The following is a 15002-nucleotide window of genomic DNA, read 5'->3' on the forward strand; positions in this document are numbered from 1 at the left end:
GGGTTTTTATCTTGCTCCTTCATCTGCTGTGTGTTTTTCTGTCTTTTCATTTTGCTTATCTTACTGTGTTTGGGGTCTCCTGCAGGCTGCAGGTTCGTAGTTCCCGTTGTTTTTGGTGTCTGTACCCAGTGGCTGAAGTTGGTTCAGTGGGTTGTGTAGGCTTCCTGGTGGAGGGGACTAGTGCCTGTGTCTGGTGGATGAGGCTGGATCTTGTCCTTCTGGTGGGCAGGACTGCCTCCAGTGGTTTTTTTGGGGGGTGTCTGTAACCTTATTATGATTTTAGGCAACCTCTCTGCTAATGGGTGGTGTTGTGTTCCTGTCTGGCTAGTTGTTTGGCATAGGGTGTCCAGCACTGTAGCTCACTGGTCGTTGAGTGAAGCTGGGTGTTGTTGTTGAGATGGAGATCTCTGGGAGATTTTTGCTTTCTGATATTATGTGGAGCTGGGATATGTCTTGTGGACCAGTGTCCTGAAGTTGGCTCTCCCACCTCAGAGGCACAGCACTGACTCCTGGCTGCAGCACCAAGAGCCTTTCATTCACATGGCTCAGAATAAAAGGGAGAAAAAGTAGAAAGAAAGAAAGAGAGAAAGAACGACAGAAAGAAAGAAAGAGGATAAAATAAAAAATAAAGTAAGATAAAATAAAGTTATTAAAATAAAAAATAATTATTAAGAAAAAATATTTTAACGTAAAAAACAAACAAACAAAAAAAAACAACAAAATGGACAGACAGAACCCTAGGACAAATGGTGAAAGCAAAGCTATACAGACAAAGTCTCACATGGAAGCATACACATACATACTCACAAGAAGAGGAAAAGGGGAAAAAATAATATATCTTGCTCTCAAAGTCCACCTCCTCACATGGCTCAGAATAAAAGGGAGAAAAAGTAGAAAGAAAGAAAGAGAGAAAGAACGACAGAAAGAAAGAAAGAGGATAAAATAAAAAATAAAGTGACAGGGTTAAAGGAGCAGCTGATTCGGGGGCTCTGGCTCAGGCCGGGGGGCGGGGCACGGAGTGCAGGGTGAGCCTGTGGCTGCAGAGGCCAGCATGACGTTGTACCAGCCTGAGGCGTGCTGTGCGTTCTCCCGGGGAAGTTGTCCCTGGATCACAGGACCCTGGCAGTGGCAGGCTGCACAGGTTCCCGGGAAGAAAGGTGTGGATAGTGACCTGTGCTCGCACACAGGCTTCTTGATGGCGGCAGCAGCCCGTCTCTGGAGCTCCTTTAAGCAGCACTCTTAATCCCCTCTCCTCGCGCACCAGGAAACAAAGAGGGAAGAAAAAGTCTCTTGCCTCTTCGGTGGCTCCAGACTTCTCCCGGACTCCCTCCCGCTAGCCGTGGTGCACTAGCCCCTTCAGGCTGTGTTCACGCAGCCAACCCCAGTCCTCTCCCTCGTATCTGACCTCCGAAGCCCGAGCCTCAGCTCCCAGACCCTGCCCACCCCGGCGGGTGAGCAGACAAGCCTCTCGGGCTGTTGAGTGCCGGTCAGCACCGATCCTCTGTGCGGGAATCTCTCCGCTTTGCCCTCCGCACCCCGCTGCCTTTCCTCCTTCACAGCTCCCTCCCACTGGTGCAGGTCCCATCCCTATTCTTTTGTCTCTGTTTATTCTTTTTTCTTTTGTCCTACCTAGGTACGTGGGGAGTTTCTTGCCTTTTGGGAGGTCTGAGGTCTTCTGCCAGCGTTCAGTGGGTGTTCTGTAGGAGCTGTTCCACATGTAGATGTATTTCTGATGTATCTGTGGGGAGGATGGTGATCTCCGCGTCTTACTCTTCCGCCATCTTCCCTTTTACCCATGCATTTAAATTTTGATAGATATTACCAAAGTTGTCCTCTAAAGAGGTTTGCCAATTTACATTTTTGCAACAGTGTACGAGATATTTTGTTTTCCTGCATCTCTGTCAACCCTGTATCATCTTTTAAATTATTTTATTTATTTGCATTTCTTTTTTTTTTTTTTTTTTGTGGTATGCAGGCCTTCCTCTGTTGTGGCCTCTCCCGTTGCGGAGCACAGGCTCCGGATGCGTAGGCTCAGTGGCCATGGCTCACGGGCCCAGCCGCTCTGCGGCATGTGGGATCCTCCCATACCGGGGCGCGAACCCGGTTCCCCTGCATCGGCAGGCGGACGCGCAACCACTGCACCACCAGGGAAGCCCCATTGCATTTCTTTTTATGTCCATAAGCAAAGTTTTGCAGTTTTCTTTATTTGAATTCTGCACCATTCTTGCTGAGTTCATTCTTAGACATTTTATGTTTTTTGGTTGTGATTATGTTCATGATCTTTTCCTATTACATTTTGTAACTTTAGTTGTTGTATAGAAAACAAGAATTCCACATATTAAATCCTCTGTTCTAATAGATTTTTTAAATCACTTTCAAATAATAACAATAGTTATTCCTCCATTTTGATAGTTGAATGTTATATTTATCTTTCTTTTCTTACTGCATTGGCAGTAGCCGCTAGAATAATATTATATAACAATGGTGATACTTAATTTCTAATATCTTGTCCGAAGTAGATGTTAAAATATTCTTTATTAAGTGTGGTTTTAAAAATTGGAAGTGAGTGATATCAAATACATTTTATCTGTACTTTTAATAAATTTCCTAGTATTGAGCCATTATAGTATTCTTGGAATTAAGCATAGTTTGTCAAGAGTTTTTTAGATGTGTTGCTGATTTTAAGTTTTTAGTGTTTTATTTACGATTTTTGAATCTATACTCATGAGATTGGACAGTTTTCTTGCCTTTAGGTGGTATTGTCAGATTTTAATATCAGGTTAATATTAGCTTTATAAAATTAATTGGGACACTTTCCATTGTTTTTATGCTCTAGAACAGTTTATATACCATAAGAATATTCCTTGAAATATGGAAACAATTCAACTCTCTATCAGGACCTAACTTCTTTTCAGAGGTAATTTTTGGAAAATTAAAAAACAAATCTATTTTGAAATAATTTTAGATGTACAGAGAACTTTAAAAAAAAAGAGTTTGTGTATACCTTTTACCCAGATTCCTCTAGTGTTAACAATTTAAATGGGCATAGTACAATTATCAAAATGAGAAAATTATCATTGGTACAATACTACTAACTAAACTACCGGCTTTATTTGAAATTTACCACCTTTCCTCCTAATGCTTTTTTTCTGTTCTAGGATCCAATCCATTTAGTTGTGTGTCTTCTTAATCTTCTCCAGTCTGTGATAGTTCTTCAACCTTTCCTTGTTATTTATGACCTGACACTTTGGATAAGTCTGTTATTTTGTAGAATGTCTCTCAATTTGGATTTATCTGGTGTTTTCAAATGATAAGTTGAGTTTACACATTTTTGGCAAGAATACTACAAAAGTGGTGCTGTGTCCTTCTCAATGCAAAATATGAGTGCATAAGAAGTCATGTATATGTATATACATGTGTATATGACTTATTATTGGCTTTATGTATATATGACTTATTGTTGGTGATTTTTGGGACAACTTTTTAAAACTTATTTTTCCATTAGTTCAGTTTTTCTTCTTCTTGAAAACCGAATTGCATGGAGTTATACAATGTGCTCTGATACAATCTACCAAGTATCCTTGGTTTTTCTTTTTTTTAATTATTAAAAATTTATTTATTTTATTTTATTTTTTAAAACTTTTTACTTTATATTGGAGTATAGTTGATTAACAATGTGGTGATAATTTCAGGTATACAGCAAAGTGATTCAGTTATACATATACATGTGCCTATTCTTTTTCAAATTCTTTTCCCATTTAGGTTGTTACGTAATACTGAGCAGAGTTCCCTGTGCTGTACAGTAGGTCCTTGTTGGTTATACATTTTAAATATAGCGGTGTGTGCATGTCAATCCCAAACTCGGTAACTATCCCTTCCCCCCACCCTTTCTTTCTGGTAACCATAAGTTCGTTTTCTAAGTCTGTGAGTCTGTTTCTGTTTTGTAAATAAGTTCATTTGTATCATTTCTTTTTAGATTCTGCATATAAGCGATATCATATGATATTTCTCTTTCTCTGTCTGACTTACTTCACTCAGTATGACGATCTCTAGGTCCATCCATGTTGCCACAAATGGTATTATTTCATCCTTTTTAATGAATGAGTAATATGCCATTGTATATATGTGCCATATCTTCTTTATCCATTCCTCTGTCGATGGACATTTAGGTTGCTTCCATGTCTTGGCTATTGTAAACAGTGCTGCAATGAACATTGGGGTGCATGTATCCTTTCAGACCATGTTTTTCTCTGTATATATGCCCAGGAGTGGGATAGAGGGATCATATGGTAGTCCTATTTTTAGTTTTTTAAGGAACCTCCATACTGTTCTCCACAGTGGCTGTACAAATTTACATTCCCACCAATGGTGTGGGAGGGTTCCCTTCTCTTCACACCCTCTCCAGCATTTATTGTTTGTAGATTTTTTGATGATAGCTGTTTTGACTGGTGTGATGTGATATCTCACTGTAGTTTTGACTTGCATTTCTCTAATAATTAGCGATGTTGAACGTCTTTTCATGTGCCTCTTGGCCATCTGTATGTTTTGATTTGCATTTCTCTAATAATTAGCGATGTTGAACGTCTTTTCATGTGCCTCTTGGCCATCTGTATGTCTTCTTTGGAGAAATGTCTTTTTAGGTCTTCTACCCATGTTTTGATTGGGTTGTTTGTTTTGATGATATTAAGCTGCTTGAGCTGTTTGTAAATTTTGGAGACTAATCCCTTTTTGGTCACATCATTTGCAAATATTTTCTCCCAATCTGTGGGTTGTCTTTTTGTTTTATTTATGGTTTCCTTTGCTGTGCAAAAGCTTTTGAGTTAAATTAGGTCCCATTTGTTTATTTTTATTTTTATTTCCATGACTCTGGGAGACAGATCAAAAAAGATCTTTCTGCAGTTTATGTCAGAGAGTGTTCTGCCTATGTTTTCTCTAAGAGTTTTATAGTGTTCAGTCTTACATTTAGGTCTTTAATCCATTTTGAGCTTATTTTTGTGTATGGTGTTAAAGAGTGTTCTAATTTCATTTTTTTTTACTTGTAGCTGTCCAGTTTTCCCAGAGCCATTTATTAAAGAGACTGTCTTTCCTCCATTGTATAGTCTTGACTCCTTTGTTGTAGATTAATTGACCATAGGAGTGTGGGTTTATTTCTGGTCTTTCTATCCTATGCCATTGATCTATATTTCTATTTTTGTGCCATACTGTTTTTTAAAAAATTTTATTTATTTTTGGCTGCATTGGGTCTTCGTTGCTGTGCGTGGGCTTTCTCTAGTTGCGGTGAGTGGGGGCTACTCTTCATTGCATTGTGCAGGTCTCTGATCGCAGTGGCTTCTTTTGTTGCAGAGCACAGGCTGTAGGATCACGGGCTCAGTAGTTGTGACTTGCAGGCTGTAGAGCACAGGCTCAGTAGTTGTGGCGCATGGGCTTAGTTGCCCTACGGTATGTGGGATCTTCCGGGACCAGGGCTCGAACCCGTGTCCCCTGTATTGGCAGGCGGATTCTTAACCAGTGCGCCACCAGGGAAGCCCAGTACCATACTGTTTTGATGACTATAGCTTTGTAATATAGTCTGAAGTCAGGAAGCCTGATTCCTCCAGCTCCGTTTTCTTTCTCAAGATTGCTTTAACTATTCAGGGTCTTTTGTGTCTCCATAAACATTTTAAGATTTTTTTGTTCTAGTTCTCTGAAAAATGCCATTGGTAATTTGATAAGGATTGCATTGAATCTGCAGATTCCCTTGGGTAGTATCGTCATTTTGACAGTATGGATTCTTCCAATCCAAGAACATGGTATATCTTTCCATCTGTTTGTGTCTTCTTCTATTTCTTTCATCAGCATCTTATAGTTTTCAGAGTACAGGTCTTTTGTCTCCTTAGGTAGGTTTATTCCTAAGTAATTTATTCTTTTTGATGTGATGGTAAGTGGGATTGTTTCTTGAATTTCTCTTTCTGATCTTTTGTTGTTAGTGTATAGAAATGCAACAGATGTCTGTGTATTAATTAATTTTGTAACCTGCAACTTTACCAAATTCATTGATGAGCTCTAGTAGTTTTCTGGTACCATCTTTGGGATTTTCTATGTATAGTATTATGTCATCTGCAAACAGTGACAGTTTAACTTTTCTTTTCCAATTTGGATTCCTTTTATTTCTTTTTCTTCTCTGATTGCCATAGCTAGGACTTCCAAAATTATGTTGACTAAAAGTGGTGAGAGTGGACATCCTTGTCTTGTTCCTGATCTTAGAGGAAATGCTTTCAGCTTTTCTCCATTGAGTATGATATTAGCTGTAGGTTTGTCATACATTGCCTTTATTATGTTGAGGTATATTCCCTCTGTGCCCGCTTTCTATAGAGTTTTTATCATAAATGGGGCTGGATTTTGTCAAAAGCTTTTTCTGCATCTATTGCAATGATCATATGGTCTTTATTCTTCAGTTTGTTGGTGTGGTGTATCACACTGATTGATTTGTGGATTTTGAAAAATCCTGCATCCCTGGGATAAATCCCACTTGATCATGGTGTATGATCCTTTTAATGTATTGTTGGATTCAGATTGCTAGTATTTTGTTGAGGATTTTTGCATCTATGTTCATCAGTGATATTGGCCTGTAATTTTCTTTTTTTGTGACATCTTTGTCTGGTTTTGGTATCAGGGTGATGGTGAGCTCATAGAATGAGTTTGGGAGTTTTCCTTCCTCTGCAATTTTTTGGAACAGTTTCAGAAGGATAGGTATTAGCTCTTCTCTAAATGTTTGATAGAATTCACCTGTGAAGCCATCAGGTCCTGGGCTTTTGTTTGTTGGGAATTTTTAAATAACAGTTTCAATTTCAGTGCTTGTGACTGGTCTGGTCATATTTCTGTTCTTCCTGGTTCAGTCTTGGGAGATTGTACCTTTCTAAGAATTTGTCCATTTCTTCCATGTTTTCCATTTTATTGGCATACAGTTGCTTATAGTAGTGTCTCATGAACCTTTGTATTTCTGTGGTGTCAGGGTTTTTCTGATTATATCCCCTTTCTTTTCCCTTTTACAGCCTGGTTGCTTAGGCTTTGAGCTCGGCTGTCAGCCTGGCTGAGAGTCTGTGCCATGTACTAGCTCTTGGCAAATTGACATAACCCTGCCCTTCCCCTGCAAGTCTTAGTTTCTTCTAATGATAATAATAGTACTTATCTCATGGCATCAGGCTGAGTAATAAATGAGGTGGTATATGTGAGAGACACAGAAAACTTCTTGGAACATGATGAGTGTTTAGTAAATGTTCACTTTATTTACTATTAATTTTAGTTTACTTTGACCATTACATATAGTACGTTAAAAATGATAAGTTAAGTTTGTACATTTTCTTGTGGTGCAGTTTTATAGCTTGATTTAGGCCATACATTTTTTTGTTACCAAATTAGTCAGCTTTTATCTAGTACCTCCTAAGGACCTGGGTGCATTAGGAATTATATCTGCCTGCAAATAACCAAGACTTCCAGCTATAGTAATTTAAACAAATGTAGAGGTTTATTCTCTCAACTGTAAGAAGTGCAGAGGTGGGCAGTCTGGGTCAGAATGATGGTTCCATAATGTCATCAGGGATCCAAGCTTCTTCTTGTTTTCTGCTCCCTCAATCCTAGTGAATGGCATCCATCCTCAAGATCATGAGATAGTGGCTAGGATTCCAGGGATTGTGTCTTAATTCTAGGCAAGACAGAAGGGGAAAGATGAGAGGCAAAAAGAGATCCTTTTCAGTTGACTCAGTTCTGTTTGAAGGGCTCTCTGGAAGCCCCACTCATTAACTTTCGCTTACGTATCATTTGCTACCCGTGGTTGGGAGGGGGGCCAGGAAATGTGTGCTTTTAGCTGGGCTCACTGCTACCCCACATCAATTCAGCAATCTGTTACTAAGGGAGTAACAGAGAATGGATGGGAGAATGGATGCAGGGAGGTTTGCCGCAGACCCTGAAGCACTTTTCCTCTTCAGAGTGGAAGCAGTAAATAGAATCTTATGGCAGGCACAGTGACCTAGACCAAGGTTCTGGTGTCTGTCGCTCATAAAGGACTTTCTCTGAGATTTTCATACTCTAAGAATCAGGTATATGTTCATGAAAAGTTCTCCAACATCCTCCTCTCTCAGTGCTTCCTCACATCAAAGTCTACACCAGTTCTAGAAAAAGGCTCTGTTTTAAATAATACTTGAGATTGGTTTTTTAAGAAAACATATTGATAGTGTGTCCATATTTACTGATTATTAGATTGTCTTGGTGAGTACTCAGAAAAATTCTCAGGTCTGCCCCAATTATATTGTTACAGGAGTTCTGAATGTATTATGAGAGAATTCAAGTGATGGAAAATAAGATTGAAAGGATAGGTTTTAAAAAAATCCAGAGTGAAGATGATATATATTGTGCTACAGAGTTTTGAATAGCCCCTGTTGGCATTTTCATGCACTGGCATTATGTTCTTTGGATGTAAGTTAGGGGGAAAGTCATTTGCGTGATCTTGTCTGGGACTGTAAGGTTATTGTAGAGTTTCCCTGACTTCCTGAGAACACAGAGGCACGCATTAAGGTGAGGATGGGAGTATTCCAGGGCTGGTCATGCACGTAAATTACTTGACTCACTAAAAGTAGAAAAATGGCATAAAAACTGGGGAAGGGTTGGATTTATGTTTTGCTATTAAAGTGATATATTCATGTTATAGTCAGTTTAGGGTAATGAGAAAAGAGAAAGAATTCTCACACAATCTTTCAACTGTAACAGTTGTTAAACCATGTTTAGACACTTCTTCTTCTGATCTTTCTTCCTCTGTTACTTTTATTTTTAACATTCTTGTCCTCCACTGAATCTGAAGTTTTAAATCTTAGAGCACACCAAACTTTGATGAGATGGATGAGGAACAGGCACAGCACTGGAGTTTGGAGGCTGGCTTGCGTTTGAATCCTGCTTCTATTTATTAACCAAGTGACTTCGGGCATGTTAATCTCCTTGAGCCTCAGTTTCCTTATCTGTAAGATGGGGATCATACTTAAATATTCCTCATAGAGTTTTCTTTAGGATTAAAGAATGAAATGCTCCAGGCAAAGCCGTTGACAATGGCATCACGCAGTAAGTGGTGCTGTTATCACTGATGGGGGAATCTGGACCAGCCTAGCTCAGGGCAAGCAGGTAACTCCTGGGTATTTGGAGAGGTTGGGGTGAGGCAGGGTGGCCAATGCTTTTGTCTCACTTAATTGGCTTCCAGAGGTCAAGAACCACGTACTCTGCAGCCAGCCCAGGTGTACTCCAGGCATCATTTTTTGGATGTAGTCTGTGATGTCTCAGCTCGTCATTCAGCGCACATTTACCGAAAGGCTTTCTATGTGCTGGGTCCCTGGTAAGTGCTGAGAGCTACAGGATGACACAGTTATCCTGGTACTGCCGGCTCTCACCAGCTCCCTGGCCGCAGGATTGCCAAGCACAGGGCTTGGTGCTGAGCAGGTTATCTCCTCTTTCACAAATCTTCTGTACCCTTCTCACTCTACATGCAAGCTTGGGGCTCCATGATGTTTAAAACCAAACAAAACAAAGAAAGCAAATTCACTTTCCCTTATTCCTGAAACAACTGCAAGAATCACCTTCTCTTCCCTACTTCTCATTAGCTGACTTCTTTCTCCTCTTCTTAATCCCTTGTTCAGGACCATTGTAAGAGTATGACAACAAGACCCACCACTCCTCTGAGAGTGTTAGGTCACCGCTGACCTTCTCATCACCAAAGCCATCCGCCTTAGTGCAGACCGTGCCTACATGCCTCTAAAGCAGTGCTGTCCAGGGGAACTTTCTATGATGCTGGCTGTGTTCTACTCTGTGTTGCCCAGCACAGGAGCCACTGGCCACAGGTGACTATCGCACATTTAAAATGTGGCCAGTGCAAGTGAGAAACTGAAATTTTAATTTTATTTAATCTTGAGTAATTGAAATGTAAGTAACCACACATGGAGCTAGTGGCTGCTATGGTAGAGCTATATACAGCTCTAGCCATTGCCATATTGTTTCGGTCCATTTCTTTCTAGAAACCCTGTTTTTCTTAGCTTTGGTGGCAGAGCATTCTTCGGGCTTTCTCTTAGCTCTTCTGTCTCCTCTTAGTTCTCTGCCCACTAAAAACAGTGTCCCCGAAGTGTGTGCGCTCACCCTCCGCCCCCTCCTTCTGGGTACCAAGTATAAGACATATGGATGTGACATCCAGCACTCTCTCGAGCCCTCACTCCTCTTGCTGGCTTCAGACCCCTCTTTCCAACCCCAGCCTGGTGCTGCCACTTGGGTGCTCTGTAGTCAGTCACCTTGGATTGACCATGACCCTAACTGAAATCACTGTCATTTCCGTGTCCACCGAACCCCTCCTCCTCCCTCTGGCTCTGCTATTTCTTCTGACAACCATTTGCTTTTCCTGTCTGGCATCATTGGTGACGCGCGTCCCTCTCGGCTGTCGTTCACTCCCTCACTCTTGGAGAGTCTTCAGATTCCTCTTGCACAGCCCTCAAGGGCCCTCCCTCTTTTTGTGATTATAAAAGCAGTAAATATACTGCTGAAAATTTGCTAAAGTCATAAAAACACATAAAAAAAGAAAAGAAAAGAAAAGATGCCTGTAATTCGAACCACCCGGAGAACCATGTTCAATTTTTGGGGGGGTGTGACTTCCCACATATAACCTCTGGTAACCCCGTGCCTGGATTACTGTGTCTGTGAACCATCAGAGTCTCCCCAGTCTAATCCATTGCTATTTCCCAAGGCATGAGTCTGATCATGTCATTCTTCTGTTCCGCTCGTAAATCTCCAGAGGCACCCAGTGTCTGTTGAATTAAACTTGTCCCCACTGATGGGGCATCATGCCAAGCCGACCTCTGCTTTTCCTAGGGTTCAGTGGCCCCGAGAGTTTACTGACACAGTACAATAAGAAACACACACAAAGCAGGAAGTCATAGTATTGGTTATGGTTGTGACTAGATACCTATTTAGTTTGGCTTACATTTACTAAGCACTTTTGTTTCCATTCTTCTTTCTTTCTTTTTTTAAATTTTTGTTTGTTTTTATTTTCTGGCCGTGCCACACGGCAGTGTGGGATCTTAGTTCCCCGACCAGGGATCAAACCCATGCCCCCTGACCACTGGACTGCCAGGGAAGTCCCTTGATTCTTTTTTTCTAGAAAACGAAACTCCAAGATCATTACCTTTTAGATTGTGGTAGACAGATTTATTGTACTGTATCTCACTTCTTTCAAAATTAAAAAAAAAGTTTTTTCCATATTAGTAACTAAGATAGTTGCTGTTTCCAGTTCTGTGTGTATTTTCTAATTACACAGAATAATACCCTATGGGTTATTTCCTTTCTTGTGCCCGGAGGGGACTCTTACCCAAAGCTGAGAAACTCTGACCCTGTTTGCCTAAGAAACACCATTCCTACTGATTCTTGATACCTTGAGTCAATTAAAAAAGAATCAATAAATATGGATTGAACACCTAGAAGAAATGGGTTCCTTCATGGGTTGAAGATGGACATTCTTAGAATTTGGGGTCTTGCTGGCAAATGGATTTGGCCCCTTGACAAAAGGCCATGTTGTCCATGTCTTGAGCACCCAGAGGGGTTGGCCCTGGCCGATGACAGTGCCACACAGCTCACTTGCCCTCTGAGCAAGCACCGGCATAGCTGTGGTCTCACTGGTGTTTGGGAGGTTTCATAGTGGAGGAGGAGGAGGAGGACTTCATCAAGTTTTGTTCAGTGGCTTGAAATTTAATCTTGTGCTCATTGCAAATGGATCTAGCCCTTAATGAATTCTGTCCTTGGCTCTGTCTTATTTATCTTTTAACAGCTCCCTGGCACATACTAAGCAATTAATAAATGGCTGCTATTATTAGGATTATGATTAAACAGATGCCTCCACAAACAAATTCTTTGTCTCTGCCTTTTCTCATGCTCCAGACAGAGGTTCCCAGCTGCCCACTGGATGTCATACACATTTGCACATCTGCCCGTGCCGTAGATTCTGCCAAGCATGCTTTTCCATCCTCTTCTCCTCTTATTAAAATCCTATTCACACATTTAGGACCAGGCTGATGCCTCCTCCTGGCATGAAATTTCCCTCTTTGGAGCTGGTTACCTCTTCCTCTGTACTCTGCGTGGTTTCCATGTACCACCCCCCGCCCTGCATGGTAAGCTAACTGTTACCCTGTAATGACTTCAGGTGTTTACATGCCCATCTCTAAATCCCTCTCTTGAAGGTGGTGGAGACTGTTAAAAACATTTATGATGTCCCCTGTGCTGGCTGTCACAGAAACTTGCACGTAGTTCAGTTAATCCATGTTTGTCTGATTTAAGCTATGATAGAAATGCCAAAACCACCAGCTCTCAACTGAACTTTTTCTGTAAGAGTAGAGCAAGGGCCACGGAGCTCTGGCTGCACATTCCAGAAGCATCCTCTCTGTTTAGCCGCTGGGCTCTGGGCATCTGCTATGGACTCTGGGCTCAGGGCAAACGAATGAATGTAATGTTGGACTCCGGCCGGTTGAATTCCTTGTTGTATTTGCAGAGATCTCAAGGAATCATAATGATAATTCACAGAATTATTATTATTATGGTCAAAAGTTAGAGGTCTATATTTCCTTTTGGGGTCCTGCAAGCCACATGTTTTCTCAAAAGTGAAATAATAAAGAGAAGATGAATGATTCTTATCCATGTAATTTGCCTTTGCTTTTGTGAAAGGGAGAGCCGTGAAGCAATGGGGTACCCAGCTTCTGAATGCCTCAGTTTCCTCATCTGTAAAACAGAGAGGATAATTGTACCCGCAGTCACGGGATCTTGTGAGGATTAAATGAGTTTATAAAGTGTTCAATAACTAGGCTTTTATTATTATATAATATATATATATATATACTCAATAAATGTTAACAATTTTTATTTTATTACTATTGATGCACAGATCGACTTGCCCAATAAATAATCTTTTTGATGTTGCCAGCACTAGAGAGATATAAATCCTCAAGTTCACCTAAGCTACTTTTCAGTCCGAAGAGATTCGAGAAACATTTCAAGAAATATCAATAATCTCAAACCTTTTTCTTTTAGCATCATCTTTGTAATACTCGTGTAAATCTGTTGTCGTACGTAGCCATCCCTGCCTTCCACATCTCCGTAGCGCCGGGTTTACTGTAGCGCAGTAACATCTTGGTTGACCTCCACAGTTGATTAAAAAATATTAAAAACTAAGTGTGAATGGAAAGGAATAGACCTACTGCTTACTCCTGCAGTGCTGCAATTCTTGGGGCTGAAAATTAGTTACAGGGTTGATATAAGGCAATTAACCCAACAGTGCTTTTCTTTCTGCCTCACATTTCAAAGGAACACGTGTCCAAAGGGCCTTCTTCTCCTTTGAGGGTCTTGACGTTGTCACTTTCTATCCAAGTGCAAAACTGTGACCATACCTCCTGCCCCAGCCACCAAAAGAAACATGTAGAGACACATCGCAGTCGAAAAGGGAGAATGGCCCCTTCATGGTGACTGGCTTGGAATTATAAATATTTTTACTTCTCCCGTAGGAGATGGCTCGTGGAAGAGAGGCGACAAACACGACTTTGAAGCTAAGCAAGCGTACTCATCCCTTCAAACAATCACTCTACTGAGGACAGTGAAACCTGAGTTTGAGAAGTTTTCCATGGAGGTGAAAAGTTCTGTTGAGAAGCAAGGGCTCAGTGAGGAGGATTACGTAAGTAATTGATTATGAGCCTAGACCTGCAGCATCCTGAAAACAGTCTTCGAATTAAATCAGTTGTGATACAGCGTCCTGTTGTGAACCATTCCTAGGTTCACGTCTGAATGTCACTGTTGCTTCCTGTGTGTGTGTTTTTTTCTGGCCAGCTCTCCTCCCTCCTCCCCACCAGGCGCCCATCACCCCACGCTTCACTTACACTTTGCCAGCTGCTGAAGGAAGGGAAATTGCTTTCTGTGGGTACTTGTGGTCATGCTGAGGAGAGATCTGGAGACTTCCATCACCTATTCTGCTAGGAGCGTGTTGGGGGAGAAGACGGATGAAGGATTGCCAAAGTTTTGCATGCCTGATTTTTCCAGAGCTTGGTGGAGGAAGGTATTTTGGATTTTAGAAGGCTCCTTCTTTTGGCAATCTGTCTTAGCTTCGTGGCCAGTCTGCTTCTCTCTTTTGTGGCCGTGTTGTCGCCTCCTTATGCTGCAGGCTGTTCCCTACTGACGTATTCCAGAGTGTCGCACACCGTTAGTGCGGTCGTTACTCATGCATTTTCCAAGCGTGGACTGGGGTCAGGAGCTCAGGCCAGGCTCAGGATTAAGCAGAGGGACATCTTCCTGTGTGATCTGGGGCAGATTCCTCAGCCTCCCTCATTCAGATGAGGATGGGAGGATTACAGATAATCTAGCTGAAGTCTTCAGTACTGTCTGGTCAAAAAGTTGGAACTCAATGAATGGTGCCTCTTTTGTACTATTGCTATAAGATCATACCTGTCTTTATAGGACTTTGTTACTGAACGACATACCAAGGGTCTTATAAACATGTATTAATGTCTTAAATGCGATTTATGTATTATACACATATCATTTAAAATACCTTTTGACTTTCTAGATTAACACTGTCTTCTAGATATGTAATGTGAGCCACAAATGTAATTAAAAAGTTTTTAGGAGCCACATTAGGAAAAGTTAAAAAAAACAGGTGAAATTAATAATACATTTTATTTCACTTAAATAGAAAAAAATCATTTCAACATTTAATCAATGTAAAATTATGACTGAGATTGTATATATTTTTTCTTGTATGAAGTCTTTGAAATCTAGTGTGTGTTTTACCCTTACAGAGTATCTTAATTCAGTTCAAGTGCTCAGTAGCGATACGTGACCAGTGGCTGCCATGTTGGACAGGGTGTTCTTAATTATGAAAGAAGTAGAGCCCAAGTTTACAGAAACCTATGATAGTATTGTCATCATCCGAATCTTTTGCCTCAGGAATGTGAAAGGACACAAAGGAC

At 40.9% G+C, this 15002-nt stretch overlaps 1 protein-coding gene across 5 annotated transcripts in view; it reads left to right on the forward strand.

Annotated features, from left to right (window-relative positions):
• NPR3 (natriuretic peptide receptor 3) overlaps nucleotides 1-15002 on the forward strand; it is a 121385-nt gene that overhangs the window by 24389 nt on the left and 81994 nt on the right. For all 5 annotated transcript variants that reach the window (XR_003680888.1, XM_028492836.2, XM_028492837.2 and 2 more), the window contains exon 3: nucleotides 13548-13714. Coding sequence is in view for 4 of the 5 variants with exons in the window: in XM_028492836.2 (XP_028348637.1) it covers nucleotides 13548-13714 (167 nt within the window). In the remaining variant the exon portion in view is untranslated. The remainder of the gene's footprint in view (nucleotides 1-13547; nucleotides 13715-15002) is intronic.

The sequence above is a fragment of the Physeter macrocephalus genome, chromosome 8 (assembly GCF_002837175.3).
Source record: "Physeter macrocephalus isolate SW-GA chromosome 8, ASM283717v5, whole genome shotgun sequence".
NCBI classification, from domain to species: domain Eukaryota; kingdom Metazoa; phylum Chordata; class Mammalia; order Artiodactyla; family Physeteridae; genus Physeter; species Physeter macrocephalus.